General features: G+C 37.9%; 2 protein-coding genes across 4 annotated transcripts; one reads left to right on the forward strand and one right to left on the reverse strand.

The window, feature by feature from the left end:
* Positions 1-1066: 1066 nt before the first annotated feature.
* Positions 1067-6619, forward strand: LOC120796432 (SLC35A4 upstream open reading frame protein-like). Of its 2 annotated transcripts, none has more exons than XM_040139277.1 (3): positions 1067-1179; positions 2935-3033; positions 3212-6619. In XM_040139277.1, the coding sequence occupies exons 1-3, from the start codon at positions 1165-1167 to the stop codon at positions 3407-3409; spliced, it is 312 nt and encodes a 103-aa protein (XP_039995211.1). In that variant the 5' UTR covers positions 1067-1164; the 3' UTR covers positions 3410-6619. The 2 variants fall into 2 exon arrangements, with proteins under 2 accessions (XP_039995211.1, XP_039995212.1); XM_040139278.1 differs by lacking the exon at positions 1067-1179 and adding an exon at positions 1193-1311.
* On the reverse strand, positions 6586-12292 carry LOC120796431. Of its 2 annotated transcripts, none has more exons than XM_040139274.1 (8): positions 12163-12292; positions 11812-11909; positions 9707-9876; positions 9104-9174; positions 8568-8598; positions 8141-8353; positions 7493-7543; positions 6586-7249 (listed from the first exon to the last, which is right to left on the reverse strand). In XM_040139274.1, exons 1-7 carry the CDS (start codon positions 12277-12279, stop codon positions 7500-7502), a joined length of 744 nt encoding a protein of 247 aa, XP_039995208.1. In that variant the 5' UTR covers positions 12280-12292; the 3' UTR covers positions 6586-7249; positions 7493-7499. The 2 variants fall into 2 exon arrangements, with proteins under 2 accessions (XP_039995208.1, XP_039995209.1); XM_040139275.1 differs by having other exon boundaries at positions 12098-12195.
* Positions 12293-13712: the final 1420 nt, after the last annotated feature.

Here is a 13712-nt window from a genome sequence, read left to right on the forward strand (position 1 = left end):
TTTCTCGCCTCCTGGGACTCCAAGGTCTGCCATTCACTCTCACTTCAGCAGTCTCCGTGAATCACACTTGTGACGAGTCGTCCAGGCTGCTGCGGGAGAGGGACCCGTTCATTTTTAACTTCAAGGCACACAACGTAATAAATGCAACTCAGTCAACGTAATCACCTGAGCTTTATATTCTTGGGGAGTTAGGCTCGTTCTGCTGCTTCTTAATCATTACAATCTGTCTTCCCTCTTCAGGCTCGGTTGTTGCAGTGATGGTGACAAAACAGTGCAAATCAAACACCTCCGGTTAATGAGCATCCCAATGCTTCCATGACACACTATCCCTCTGTCTCTCTAGTCATTTTCTCCACTTCTCTCCCACTCTTCTTCCCTCTCTCACACGCCTCATCATCTGTGCTCTCTCATGCAGACTCTCTAGCACCAGTAAGGGTAAAATCTCAGACTGCACAGTTTGCACAGAGCACGTCCAAGTTAATTAGACAGACTCCTCTCGGTCAGTTAGGAGCAAGGGGTATGGAAGATTGTAGTGTACCCTGTGGATTTAATGTCTGAAATGAAATGCCTCTAGGCAGAGGCATCGTACAGTATGGCCTCTTCAATGACAGCAAGATAATGTGCTTCACCTGAGACATTTTGCAGTAATGTGGGAATGCTGAAAGTTTCAAAACGTGTTGGGGCAGGTGGCAGTGTAACCAGTGATGAGGAATCTGTGTTACAAAACAGGATATTAGGCCAGTAATTAGACGGCATCAGATTTTATAATGTTACTCGTGTATTATTTGTGCTATCATTACACCATATCACTAAATTGGAACCAGGAAGGAAGGAATGAGGCCATTGTGAGTACGTGAGCTGTCTGCTGGTTAAATAATTGTGTGGAATATTTTGAAGGCTCATCAGGTTATAATAATATAATAGGCATAATCTATACAAACATACATGTGTGCCCCATACATATGTGAATTTGTACACAGTGAGCGAAAATAGTCAGGGGAATTATGCGTCTTCCTCATCTCTATTCTACTGCTCACTGTGGAGAAGATCTGAAACCCCGGGTAGGGCCCGTGAGTGACCAGTAGAGGGCAGAGACGTTGTTTTTCAACAGAGTCAGGGGGAAAGGAAGAAGAGAGAGCTGGCGAAGATACGCACGGTGGAGCTATGGCAAACGACAAGGTCTGTCCCTAACTGTATAACGTTAAGATACATTTACATTGTCGATAATTGGCGTTACTGAATTATTACACCAGTCTGCCTAACGTACAGTCATTCGATTAACGTTAGCTTATGAAGTAAAACAATATGCAGGTAGGCTATTCTTAAAATATTCTAGCTTAACTGTTAGCTTGTTTAGTAATCTACGTGTCACGTAGTTGGCTAATTAGTTTACCTAAATGAAGTAACGTTAGTAACGTTAGATTTATTTATTTTTTTTGAGGGGGGGGGGGGGGGGTTGTTTTTTCAACAAGACACTAACGAGCTGTTAAGCTAAATGTAAGCGCTGGTGGCTAACTGCTAACCCAACGCCAAACTAGCTGGTTTAACGTTACTAGTTAGACAGTTTTAGCAAGAAGATGAAAAGGGGTGTCGACGCTGAGACGACCAGTTTGCAAACGAGGAAAAACGTGACCTACAGTAATTCATTTGAATGTACCGTCTCAGATTGTAAAAATGCCATCGTAAGTTACTGGTCACAACAAAAATAGAAAGGGGTATAGTTAACGGTAGCTGTGAGATGTGCTAGTTGCCTGGAGCAAATATCACATGATAGTAAACTTAACTTAAAAATAGTAATGTTATATAGTTGCTGATCATAACCTCGTTGGGGGTCCCAGGGCTAAACTTAGTTTTTATACATATTCGTTCCCCATGGACCTAGATTTTGGGGTTTCTGACGGTTGATTCTGACAACAAAAACAATTTAAATAGGCTAACTCGGGCTTCAGGGGATAATGATTAGCCTTTTTCACTATAGTCTAACATTTTATACACTGAACAATCAATCAGTTATTAAAAAAAGCAATTGTCATATGTATTGATATAGAAAATAATTCTTGATTGCAGCCTTACAGTACTTCCCTGGTAGAATAATACTACCTTGCACAAGGTTTTCTGCGTGTCAATTACTTGACACAGAAAAAAATTGAAGCCATTTGATAAAATACTTAACAACAAATGACCACAATGTAAATTAAGACAGTTAAGGTTTTAAAACTAAATTTTGACCCAGAGTCCGTTTACAAGCTGGAAGATAGAAGACCTGACATCTTTTAGTCGCAGCGGGGATTCTGAATTGGATTCATCCAATTACGTTGACCCAAATGACATGTAGTAATCGTGGGGCTTTTGGGGTATTGCCCTGTTGGTAATCCAGCCTTGCTCCTGATATAGAATAACTAGTTACCTCTTAACTAATAGTACATTGGACAATGACCATGAGTGATCAGCCAGTGTGTCAGTGTTTTTCAAACGTCACACACTATGCTTACATGTCATATTATGATTAGGAACACCAACATCATTAATGAAATGGGCAAGTTTTGATTAAAAATTTAGACCTGTTCTGTATAATTTAATGGCAGTGTAATTTTTATGCAAGATCTGAATAAGTTGCTCTCAAAGTGAGCACTAAACGATGGGAAGATAGGGGTGATATAAGCCTATAAGAAGCTTGTTGATGAATGAATGAACTGGTACGTTAATGTAAAGGACTGGCTCAGTCTGACAGTTTTGCAGTTTATAAGAATTTACTAGGATACATAGTTTCAATGTATATTTTAGCATGTTGTTTGCTGGTACAGTCTTGAAACCAACTTACAAACAATGTTTTACCATGGTAAGATGTACTCAGGGCTTTAGGAAATCCTGGTCAGCTCCACTAACCTGTTGTTTTTTTTTTGTCTGCATTTGTATGCGTGCACGTGTGTGTAGAATCCTCTGGGCCAGCTCAAGGACCTGGTGGAGCTGAAGGACCAGCTGGAGGACATTCAGAGACGGGTGGAGGATGAGATACAGGCTGGGGTTCCTCCAGTAAGTGTCACACAGGCACTAACATGTACATGCTCACGTTGCTCCGCTTTGAATTGTGTTCGCATGCCAGGCAGCTGTGAAAACATGACAACTGTATGCAGTATGCAGATGTAGATATAAAACCACTGGTCAGACTATCATGTACCTGATCTGATCTCTCCTCGCCTTTCTTCTCCAGGGAGGCAGTCTGCTTGCTTCTCCTTTCCTGAAGGGTTTTCTGGCCGGGTACATCGTTGCTAGGCTACGCTCTTCGGCATTGCTGGGTGTTGCTGTAGGAACGTGTACAGGAATCTACGCAGCACAAAATTATGCTGTTCCCAACATTGAAGAAACCATCAAAGACTACATAAGTAACCTGAAAGGAGGACGCAAATGAGAAGTGAGGAGGAGAAGTAAGAAGACAAGAAAGGAGGGGGGAGGATGAGAGACGTCTACAAGAAGAGGGTGCCAACTGCAGCTACATATGGGAAGAGATGTATTTAAAAAGTTAAAAACTTTTCAGGGGTTATTAATTTCATCCTCCACATGGATGAGCAGGTAGGAAAATTCTAAAGTGGCAAGCCAACTTATAAACTAAGGCGAAACAGTGATTCTTTTTGTATTTCTTTTTTTGAATTCATCTGAATCTTGTTCATCTGAACCCTTGCTACATGACTCTGGAGAATGACTTACTGAAATATATATTGTAATAGACTGAGCATGTTAACATGCATGTGGAAAAGGACTACAATTCACTTAATTTAAACACACAAGATCCCAGATGTGGTCAGTGAGTAAAAATTTAGACAAACTGCTACCGTTAATAAAATCCTTATAGCTGCTATAACTGATTTCTGATCCCAACCCCGTCCTGCCTGAAACTACAATATGTGCTTTCCAAAGATTATCTGTTACATAATGAGACCAACTAATGTCTACATTTGCACACCAGCTATTCACATCCTTACTAAAGGAGCTTCAGAGTAACTGCTTTAGAAGTTTTGCCCTTGTTTATCGCATCGGAGGTGCAGTAGGCATTTGAGTTGGCATTTTCTGTGGTGTCTTCTGCCCTCTAGTGGTTAAAAAAATATAGCAGCTGTATCTATTTTGCACTTCTACACTCAGGGGATGATGGAGGATGTAAACAGTTTCTCATCTCATATCACATGGTGCTCTATGTAAAGCCTGTCAAAACCCTTTGTGGTTGTTAGTTTTCACATTGTTTGCAGGTGTCAGAGCAAAGTCTGTGGTGTCGTCTGAAGTACGGGCACGATGCACCCCTCCATTTGGTTATTGGTCAGTTTTTCTCCTGTTAATCAATTTTAATTTTAATTTTAATTTTAAATTATACTCCTCATCTCTGCAGAGGTTCATGAAAAATCATTCAAGTTAGACTTTTCAGAGACCTGTCATTTTTACAATTATAAAAATGACTCCTAAAATGACACACTAATCAAAAACGAGTGAAAGTATTCCCAGAAATGTAATGTTCTCTCTATATTCAACCTCACACTGCTAAAAATAAAAATATACTTCAGTCTGCAGGAGCAGTTAGTAGGCTGTTGGATGAAAATGTACACTAAAGTGAAATTTTTGTGCAAACGTAGTTTTTCATTGCACTTGGGAGTTTTAACAGTGTCTGTTAAATTATTTTTATGTAAAATATATATTAAGAGTGCCTACTCTGGTCTGGACTTGATATTATCATCTCATGCCATGTGTGCAATAGACTTTCCTGATGGAATTTGGCTGCCTATTTCTTATGCTGGAAACCAGTTGAGCTTTTGCACTTCTATCAATTTGAAGGATTTAAAGCATTTTCTTCGTCTTGTAGAAATCAATGACTTTGTTTTTCGTCTGAGAAATAACAAAAGAAAAACAGTGTTAAAGTGACATTTTTACTTATTTAAATGTGGTGTCTGTATCGTGTTGATGTGTAGTATGTACTGCAAAGGTTTTTATTTTCCTTTTGAGGAAGAGAAATTTTGACTTTGATTGATAAACGTCAATATTATGTCCAAAAACAATGCTGTTGCTGCAGGACAAGAGTCTGGAAACCTTAATGAACAGAAAAACAGCTGAACCATATCACATTTAATAATATAAAAGACATGCAATAGAGTTTAAACTTTTTTCTAAATCATCGCCTTTACAATTAATAGAAAGATAACAAAACAAAACTGAATTTTATTAAACACATACTTAATAACAACATAGAACAATATGTCAACAATAACGAATATTGTTGAAATTTGGATTAAATCAATCAATTTGAAATAATCACGAAATTTGGCAACTTTGCTAAAATCAGAGGTTGTACCTTTGTCCTCTTTTGTGTAATGAAATAATTTTATCTTCTCAGGTCTCCAGAGAGTTCTCTCCCATGTGTTGCCCTTGTTGTCAACATTAAGCCTGAGATTGATTCAGTAGGTTAAGTACTTTTAATTATCAACCAATAACACCTGTTTAAGCGTGATGGTTGAGCAGGCTCAACTACTTATCAATTCCCCTTAACCAGCACCAGAAAACATTTTTTTTTTTTTTTTCCAACATTTTATTTTGTAACTTCAAGGAGGCCATACCCATTTTTGCAACATGGCCTTTTATCATTTTGATAAGAAAGTTAAGAAAATCATACTCTTGATGTTTGTTGGAACATCACATTGTATAGGAACCCAAAATATGTCTTACTTGTAAAGAGAGGTAGCTGAATTTGTTAGGTTTCAGAGGGGATGTACTCATTTCTGCTGTACACTGTAGGTGGATAACTTGAAAATGTGTTTTTCTCCACCTATGATTTAAACCCATTAACAATGGTTGTACTCTTATTATTTTAAATAAAGTTATATATTTAATAGTAAGGTTCTGTTCAAGTAAAACCAAAAATCTGAAAAAATACAGTTTTATATGTGTCAACATGACAGTACACACTGATTTGAGAAAAGATAATCTTATTCAGCACACTATTGAATCAATAAACAATCATCTAAAGATAAAAATGTAGTAAAAGAAATGTAAAAAGAAATGTACTGCACCAAGATGGTTTTCACGTGACAAGAACACGAGTTTCTCCAGGTACTGTATTGCCGCCATTGGATTTAACGCACATCACTTATGTACACAGTTAAACCTGTGACAGGTATTAAGACAAAAAGCCATAAAGGAGAAACACGTTTGAATTCGGTTTGAGGTTCAGCCCACTTTCGTTTTTACTTTGACTGGAAAGTATATTAAAAAAATATGAGTACTGTGTGTTTGGTAACTGGAACCCAGAAACAACTTGTGCCTATCAATCATTGTGTTGCTTTCCTCATATTACATGCTCTTAGTTTTTTAAATTCCTGTGTGTTATTCATTTTCATGATTTCTCTTGTTCTTTGAGTAATACCTTTCTTTAAACGCATATATGCAGTGTAGAGAACATGACAGGTCAGTCGATGGTGCTTTATTTCACTGGCTAATCTAACTGTCTTGTTGTCATGAGTTTTCACTCGCGCACATCAATGCAGAAGTTTTTTAGAACTTCACAGTTTGAAATTACAGTGTGACTTTGTGAAAGAAAACCACTGAATCTGTCTTTAACAGGTTTATTTGGGTAGTTCAAATAAATGAGGAAAATACAGTTCACACTTGTCTCAGTTGTTCCTGATTGTGCCCAATTGTGTGACATTACTTTTAATCAGAGTTTCACCCTTGAATTTTAGCCAGACGTTCACAGACCAAGTCGCCATGTTCATGATTCAAATAATTTAAAAACATAATGTAAAAGGGCAGCCAAAAATCTACTCTTCATAACAAATATATTAATAATTGCCCTCTGCCCACACTCAACTGGATCGCCACTCAGTTCGTGTTGTTATTTAAGTAAGTAAGTCACTGCTCTTTACAAATTTCCCAACATCCCATTACTTCTTATAAAACTGACATTCAACACAATTTGAACAAAAGGAACTTTCTTTTTTTAAGTCTGGAAAGCAATAACAAAAGCATTTCAAAATCCTTAACTCTTACTAGCCATTTAAAACTGAAAGATGTTATGTAATCAATAGCAAAGGTCATCTCTGTCTACATAATAATGGTTGCAGATAATAAGATATGATGATAGAAAACAGATAAATGATTAAAATATGCTATTTTATCAGCAGTATATAGAACTCCCATTAACTTATCAAGACCTACAAAGATGTTGGTGATTATAAGTTGACGTGTTGCTGGTCTCTGGAGGAGATTTCATCAGCTTCAGTTACCCAAGAAACAGAAACAGAAAACAAATGATGAAAAAATACAGTTGACAATAGAAAGTAATTTCCCTGTGGAAATGTCCCTTGCCAAAATTACCCTGAACTTGAGAGAATTAAAACTGAGCTGAAACTATAGCCGAGAGAGGCATATAATCACACTGTACATACAGTACTGCTCACAAAAGTTTATATATGAATATATACATAGCGAATCAGAGGAACATCAAACATGTACTCACCACTGTATCAGACATCAACATTAGGCACAGCAAACACTTTGCTCAGGCCGCCTGCAAACACAGGTGTTTGAATGTCAGAAGTGGCCGAGAAGTAGCATAAGCCTGTATATTTCATTTATAAAATGTCAAAAACCTTGCAATAATAGCAAATTCTTTTACAAAAAATTCTTTTGTTTTGCACCAAAAATAAATTCTTATTCCTCTGCCAATGGCCTAACCAAATTTCTCTGAGTTTTCTGAAATATCCCTTTAACTACAAAAAAAAAGAAAAATGAGAAGGACCTGAAAAATTTACCTCCCTGGGGGAGGTATTATGGATAATGTTCAAACACAAACACAACATTAAAGTTATACTGTGGAGTATGGAAAGCAAAACTGTAACAAAGTGCATGTGCTACTAGTATGAAAGGTTTCTCTTTTGTGCCACAGTGAAATACGGCTTATTTTCCATGAAATCAAACCCCCAGAATGATTTACTGATGGGAAAATACAACAAAACTTGACTGAAGTGTGCGTTTTTGATCCAAACTGCTACAGTATACACATTACCTGAAAACATGAATACCATACACTGGTTCAAAACTCGGTGTTGAAATTATTCCTTTTTCTATTCTCAATCTGACTTTGTGACCAGTTCTCTTGTTTTACCAGTAAGGACAGTGGCGCTGCATTTGGCCTGTCCATCCCTCTGGGATCCAGGGATCTGTTCCCCGTTGGCTGGGTTCACACACCAGCACTGGTACATGTAGCACTGCTGGGCCTGGTAGAGGCCGCGCTCATCACATTCAGGGCGGAAACCTGGCACCTGCACAGCCTTCACACCAGCAGCCTCCAACTGGCAGTCGGTGGCCTCCTGAGGGACTGGGAGAGGAGAGGAGTTATATCTCGGTCTTACAGAAAATTGGAGAAGCGCAATATCAGAAAAACAATGTGAGCATAAGACTACTGAACTTTGGAAGAAACATACGAGTGGAAAAAAGCAGGATGTGTGACTGTAATCACATATTATAATTAAATGCTTTCTAATTTGATATATATATGTATAAGAAGATGGGTTAATATATAGAGAACATACCAGTTTTTCCTGGGATTGTGATGGAATCCTCCTGTAATACAATGAGTGAAACAAAACGGACAACTGAGAAAAAGACGAAGACCACATCTTAAACTTGATTTTACAAGAATATGACAAGATTCATTCCACTAGAAGAACAAGACAAAACATAAGGGTCACTGCATTAAAGCTGGATTTATTTTTTATCATATCATTGAATTCAAAGAATATTCCCGCACCTCCATCGTAAGTAGAGCCCGACTGATAAAGTGGCTGGGCTGCTATATCTGATCATATTAGCTTATCAGTATCAGTATATTTGTTGGGTGAAAAAAATTGCAATGGCAATTATATATACACACACACACACATATATATATGTGTGTGTGTGTGTGTGTGTGTGTGTGTGTGTGTGTGTGTGCGTGTGTGTGTGTGTGTGTGTGTGTGTGTGTGTGTGTGCGCATGCGGGAGTTTTCTCTCATTGTTTTCAAGGATCTATGAAACTCAAACGCTGACATTAGTACCAGGCTAAAAAGACCGGTATTGGACTATTTTACCTCGCCCACAGTGTCCACCATCAGCCTGGGCAAGGCGTTCATGGGCACGGGCAGCCGCATTGGCACAGAAACTACAGACAGAGAGAGAAACAGTGTGTGTGAGAGGTAGAGAAAAAACAGAGATCGATTAGGAAAATAAATCCAGTCTAACTCAGTCTGACTCTAAAGCCAGGGAAAGCTAGTCCTACACAGCTTCCCTTGACATAACTGGACCTGCTATTCTGCCTGTCCTTAGGAGATACGTGATTTGTTCAGGACACACAAAAATATATAAATGAATATTTTAAAGTGAAATAATATTTTTCGTGTTTATTCATCCTCCGAATACACTTGCAACCTTGGTTGCTTCACTTCCATTAGCTTTTGGCCTTACAAAAAACAGGAAGATGTTTCATTATTTGATTTGCTTTTCATAAATTACAGGTCACTGAGAATTTTGTGTACATTTGACATTTTCTTTTTCTTTTATCATTTAATTTTATTGTTTAGCTTCTCATCGGGTTGTTGACAAATGAAACACATCCTAATTTTGCCCGATAAGACATTCTGCTAAATACCAACAGTGTATAGTATATCCCACCAAATTGAATTTGACCTTCTCACCAGATCTCCCCTTCGTCAGCTCTGTCTTCAGGTTGTTGCTCTGCTCCTCCAGAGATTTGATGTCACTCCTCTGGCTGAGGAGGAAGTAGGCGATCATTGCCTGGCTCATGACCAGGACACAGGCCAACACGGTTAAACCTGCCACCTTATAGGCCCGGCTGGAGCGGCCCCTGGAAATCAAGATGAGAGTGATGGGAGGGAGAAGATGAGGGGATTTGGAGGCAGTGAAAGAGAAGAGAAACGATTAATGTGGAGGACTTGTTGGACATTTACATATTGAAATGGAACCACGGGGAGAAAAACAGAGTGAGGGACAATGAAACAATAGGAGGGACATGAAGAACAAGTCTTTAATATGAAGGGGCCTTGTTGTGTATAATCATCAGCCATTTTGACTGTTCAAGGATCACTACATGGTTGACTTGATCTGGTATCTTTCTTGATAAATTATTGCCAGTTTCAAAAAAGGGGGAAAAACCCTTGATTTGATATCTGCCACTGACAAGGAGATCATGGGGACTAAATCCTTAGGACGGAAAAAGAGATAAAGAGAGAGAGAGAGGAAGAGGTAGATCGGAAGGGGAGGGACCACCGGAGAATGTGCAGTAAAGTGTAGTGTCGTCTGCAAATGACTCGTTCAAAAGAAGAAATCTTTTGGGTGAACAGACCAAACTTAATCACTTCTGTTCATTTGAGCTCTCAGTTAGCGAACGTGCAGGGATACACTCGCTCACTCGGTCAGTGAGTGTATCCGTTCTATAATAAATTGACACGAAACTCATTAAACACAGCCTTGTTTTTTAAAAGACTGATAATAATATTTTTCATTGAATTATATCTACTCATGAAAACAAAAAAAACCCCAAACAAAATACAGTAAGAAATTCCATGAAGATATCCATAGACTATTAGTAGAATTACTACCTATTTAAAGGGTTTTTGCAGATTTTATTTCCCAATCTTCTACTTGATGTATACTTTACATTACTGTTGCCAAATTTTGAATTCATAAATCATGTTTATTTTTATTTATTTCATTTTTAAACAGCCATTGGTGTCAGTATTTTTTCATACATTTTCATTAGACTCTGAAAACTTGCTACAGATTGGTAATCCACTTTTGCCACAGTTCCATTAGTGTTGTTCAGTAATGTTGTAAATGCAGATAGATTAGAAAAATCTGCACTGTTTGTTGTTCAGTGTGATGGATTGAACAGATGAACACATTTTAAAGAGAGAGATTTTCATTGAGGTAAAGGGAAACCACTTGCTGCATGGAATGTAGAAAATATACATTCAAAAAATATGAAACATGGCACTGTGATTTACAAAATGGTTACCTGTAAATTAAAGTATACATAATTTGCAGTAAATTAATTAAAAAACATTGACAATCACTGTTATTGCTTGGTCTCACGAATGCAAGTTCAGTTCAATTTCAGAAATGGTTAAGGCAAAATTACATCTACAGCTAAAAAATCCCCACAGGAAACACCTTCTTTCTATCTCTGTCTCTCTATCTCTGACACACCCACACGCCCACACACACACACACACACACACACACACACACACACACACACACACACACACAGAGACACATTTGCGCAGCTATCCTTCTTTGCATTGCATTGACTTCCATTAATTGTGGACATCCTGACCTAAACCATAACACTTACCCTAACCTTAACCCCTGACCCAGAATTCATGTTATACATTTATTATAGCAAATTGATATTACTATTGGTGTTTTGGTGTTAGCATTATTATTTTTCAGTAGTATTTAGCTAGTAGTATTAGCACTTTTTTTCAAGTACTACCTGCAGTTCAGGATTAATAAATCTTTAAATCACAGACCCCTGATTTTAGCCCCTTGCCCGGTTTTTAGGTCCCACAATCCCCAGCAGACCCCAAAAATTAGACAGCTGTCAACTTGACATTAGACAGGTCTCTAGAACTCTTTTACCCTAAATGGTTAACGTTGTGGGGACCTATTTATATACCGTCTAAAGTGAGGAATAAGTTTTTGGTTCTCACTACCTGACAGATCCCCTGGTGTTTTTATGCCATCACGACACAGAAACAAGCACATACACACTTCTTACCCCTGTGCAGGTGCTCCTACATCGACTGCTGTTTGCTGGCTGGGAGCCCTGAGGAGAGGCTGGGTTGTGTTCTCGGGATCCGACATCTTCACACACACCTGTAGACACACACATAATCAATTTTTTCTTTTTTAAACAGACGAAATGTTAATATACTGACAGGAAATACACACACATACAAATACACAAAAACGCACATACACATACACACACACACACACACACACACACACACACACACACACACACACACACACACACACACACACAGAGAGAGAAATAATACCTTCTTTAAGGTAAAGCTGCAATCTTTTTCACAAATGTCAATGACAGACTTCAGTTCGGTTTTACCTTTATGGCTGAAGAGAGATAGAGGGAACTGAAAGAAATGGGCGTGGAAAACCCAACACAACCAAACTGTGCTCTGGCTGGTTTCTCTTCAAGCTGACTTTCTGTTTGGTTGCTCATGTTGACGCATCATCTGTTACCAGGGGAAGAGTATAAAGATATTTCTCAACTATCAGTTGATTGAAACATTTATAATCCCTATTTATATCTTCTTATTGCCTAAAATATCTGTAATTAATGAAATATTTGTTAATTATATAGTAAAATGATAAGAATGATTTGTTAAACATTAAATTTGTGAAAATGTTGAATTTAGAAATACTGAATGTTATACATGATTATAGCGAATTGATATTACTATTGGTGTTTTGGTGTTAGCATTATTATTTTTCAGTAGTAGTTAGCTAGTAGCATTAGCACTTTTTTCAAGAACTATCATTATTTCTGTGTTCAGGGACTTTATTACCCCTGTGCTGAAATCTCTGCATTATGGGCCCCTGTTTGATATAAAATTACATTCAAAATCCTGCAGTTCAGGATTAATAAATCCTTAAATCACAGACCCCTGATCATAGCCCCCTGCCCGGTTTTTCAGGCCCCACAATCACCAGCAGACCCCAACAATTAGACAGCTGTCAAATTGTTATTGTCTTAGTATGTCGTTATCATGTCCTCTCCAGGAAGACATGATAATGACAGAGGAAGTGCCAAAAGGATGATACAGAAATAATCACAGGCTTTATTAATAATCTAAATCTTTTTTCCCTTGATGTGTCACCCGTCTGAATATGTAGATTGTGTGCCTGCCTTGTACTTGCTGACTCACTTGGTCCACTGATTTAATCCAGTGATCTTTTTTGTTTTTTTTTAAAGCTAATAATGATTTTTTTTTTTACCGTAGCTGCTTCACAATTTTAGCATTTCTCATTTCCCAATCATTTAGATATTTGACCCAGACTGGCTCAAGGCATCTTACTAATGGATTCTACTCTGCTTCTCACAATATGGACAAACTCAACAGAATGTAATACAATTATTGAGCTTATGTAAATTTTTCGGTTTTGATTTGTTGTCACTTTTGAGGAACAGGGAAAATTACAACAAATGGGACTCACCACTGAAATTCTGACATTTGTGAGGCAGTAGATGATTAGAGGAAGTGAGATCATAGTGAGGGGCACAGGGAACTGCAGTGAGACAGTTTAACAGTTACAGTATGTCAAAATTGCTTTATGAGTAGAGGCAAATACAAAGTCTCAGTTATGGATAGAGTTTGGGCGAGGTTATAATAAAGTTTCCCTGCTTTCTTATATGCTGACTTTAAAATCACTATTTGGAAAGTCTCAAAGCATCTTGAATGATAAGTGTGAAACCAATTTTACTTATTTTACTCCCAACCTACTACAATATACTCCAGTGCAATGGGTGGTAGTAAGGGGCCTTTGTGCTAACCTGCCAGCTGAAGAAGAAGAAGAAGAAGAAGAAGAAGAAGAAGAAGAAGAAGAAGAAGAAGAAGAAGAAGAAGAAGAATTTTGATGATAGACCTCAGTCAT

Source organism: Xiphias gladius, chromosome 11 (genome assembly GCF_016859285.1).
Source record: "Xiphias gladius isolate SHS-SW01 ecotype Sanya breed wild chromosome 11, ASM1685928v1, whole genome shotgun sequence".
NCBI classification, from domain to species: domain Eukaryota; kingdom Metazoa; phylum Chordata; class Actinopteri; order Istiophoriformes; family Xiphiidae; genus Xiphias; species Xiphias gladius.

Bases quoted from the DNA above. Each gene is read 5' to 3' on its own strand.
- LOC120796431 (XM_040139274.1), bottom strand. From the start codon at position 12,279: ATGAGCAACCAAACAGAAAGTCAGCTTGAAGAGAAACCAGCCAGAGCA. The intron at 8,354-8,567 runs GTATGTTCTCTA...CTCCTCTCCCAG, and splicing joins CACAATCCCAGGAAAAACTG to TCCCTCAGGAGGCCACCGAC. The intron at 7,544-8,140 runs GTAAAACAAGAG...CTGTGTTTGCAG, and splicing joins CAGCGCCACTGTCCTTACTG to GCGGCCTGAGCAAAGTGTTT.
- LOC120796432 (XM_040139277.1), top strand. The intron at 3,034-3,211 runs GTAAGTGTCACA...TTTCTTCTCCAG, and splicing joins TACAGGCTGGGGTTCCTCCA to GGAGGCAGTCTGCTTGCTTC.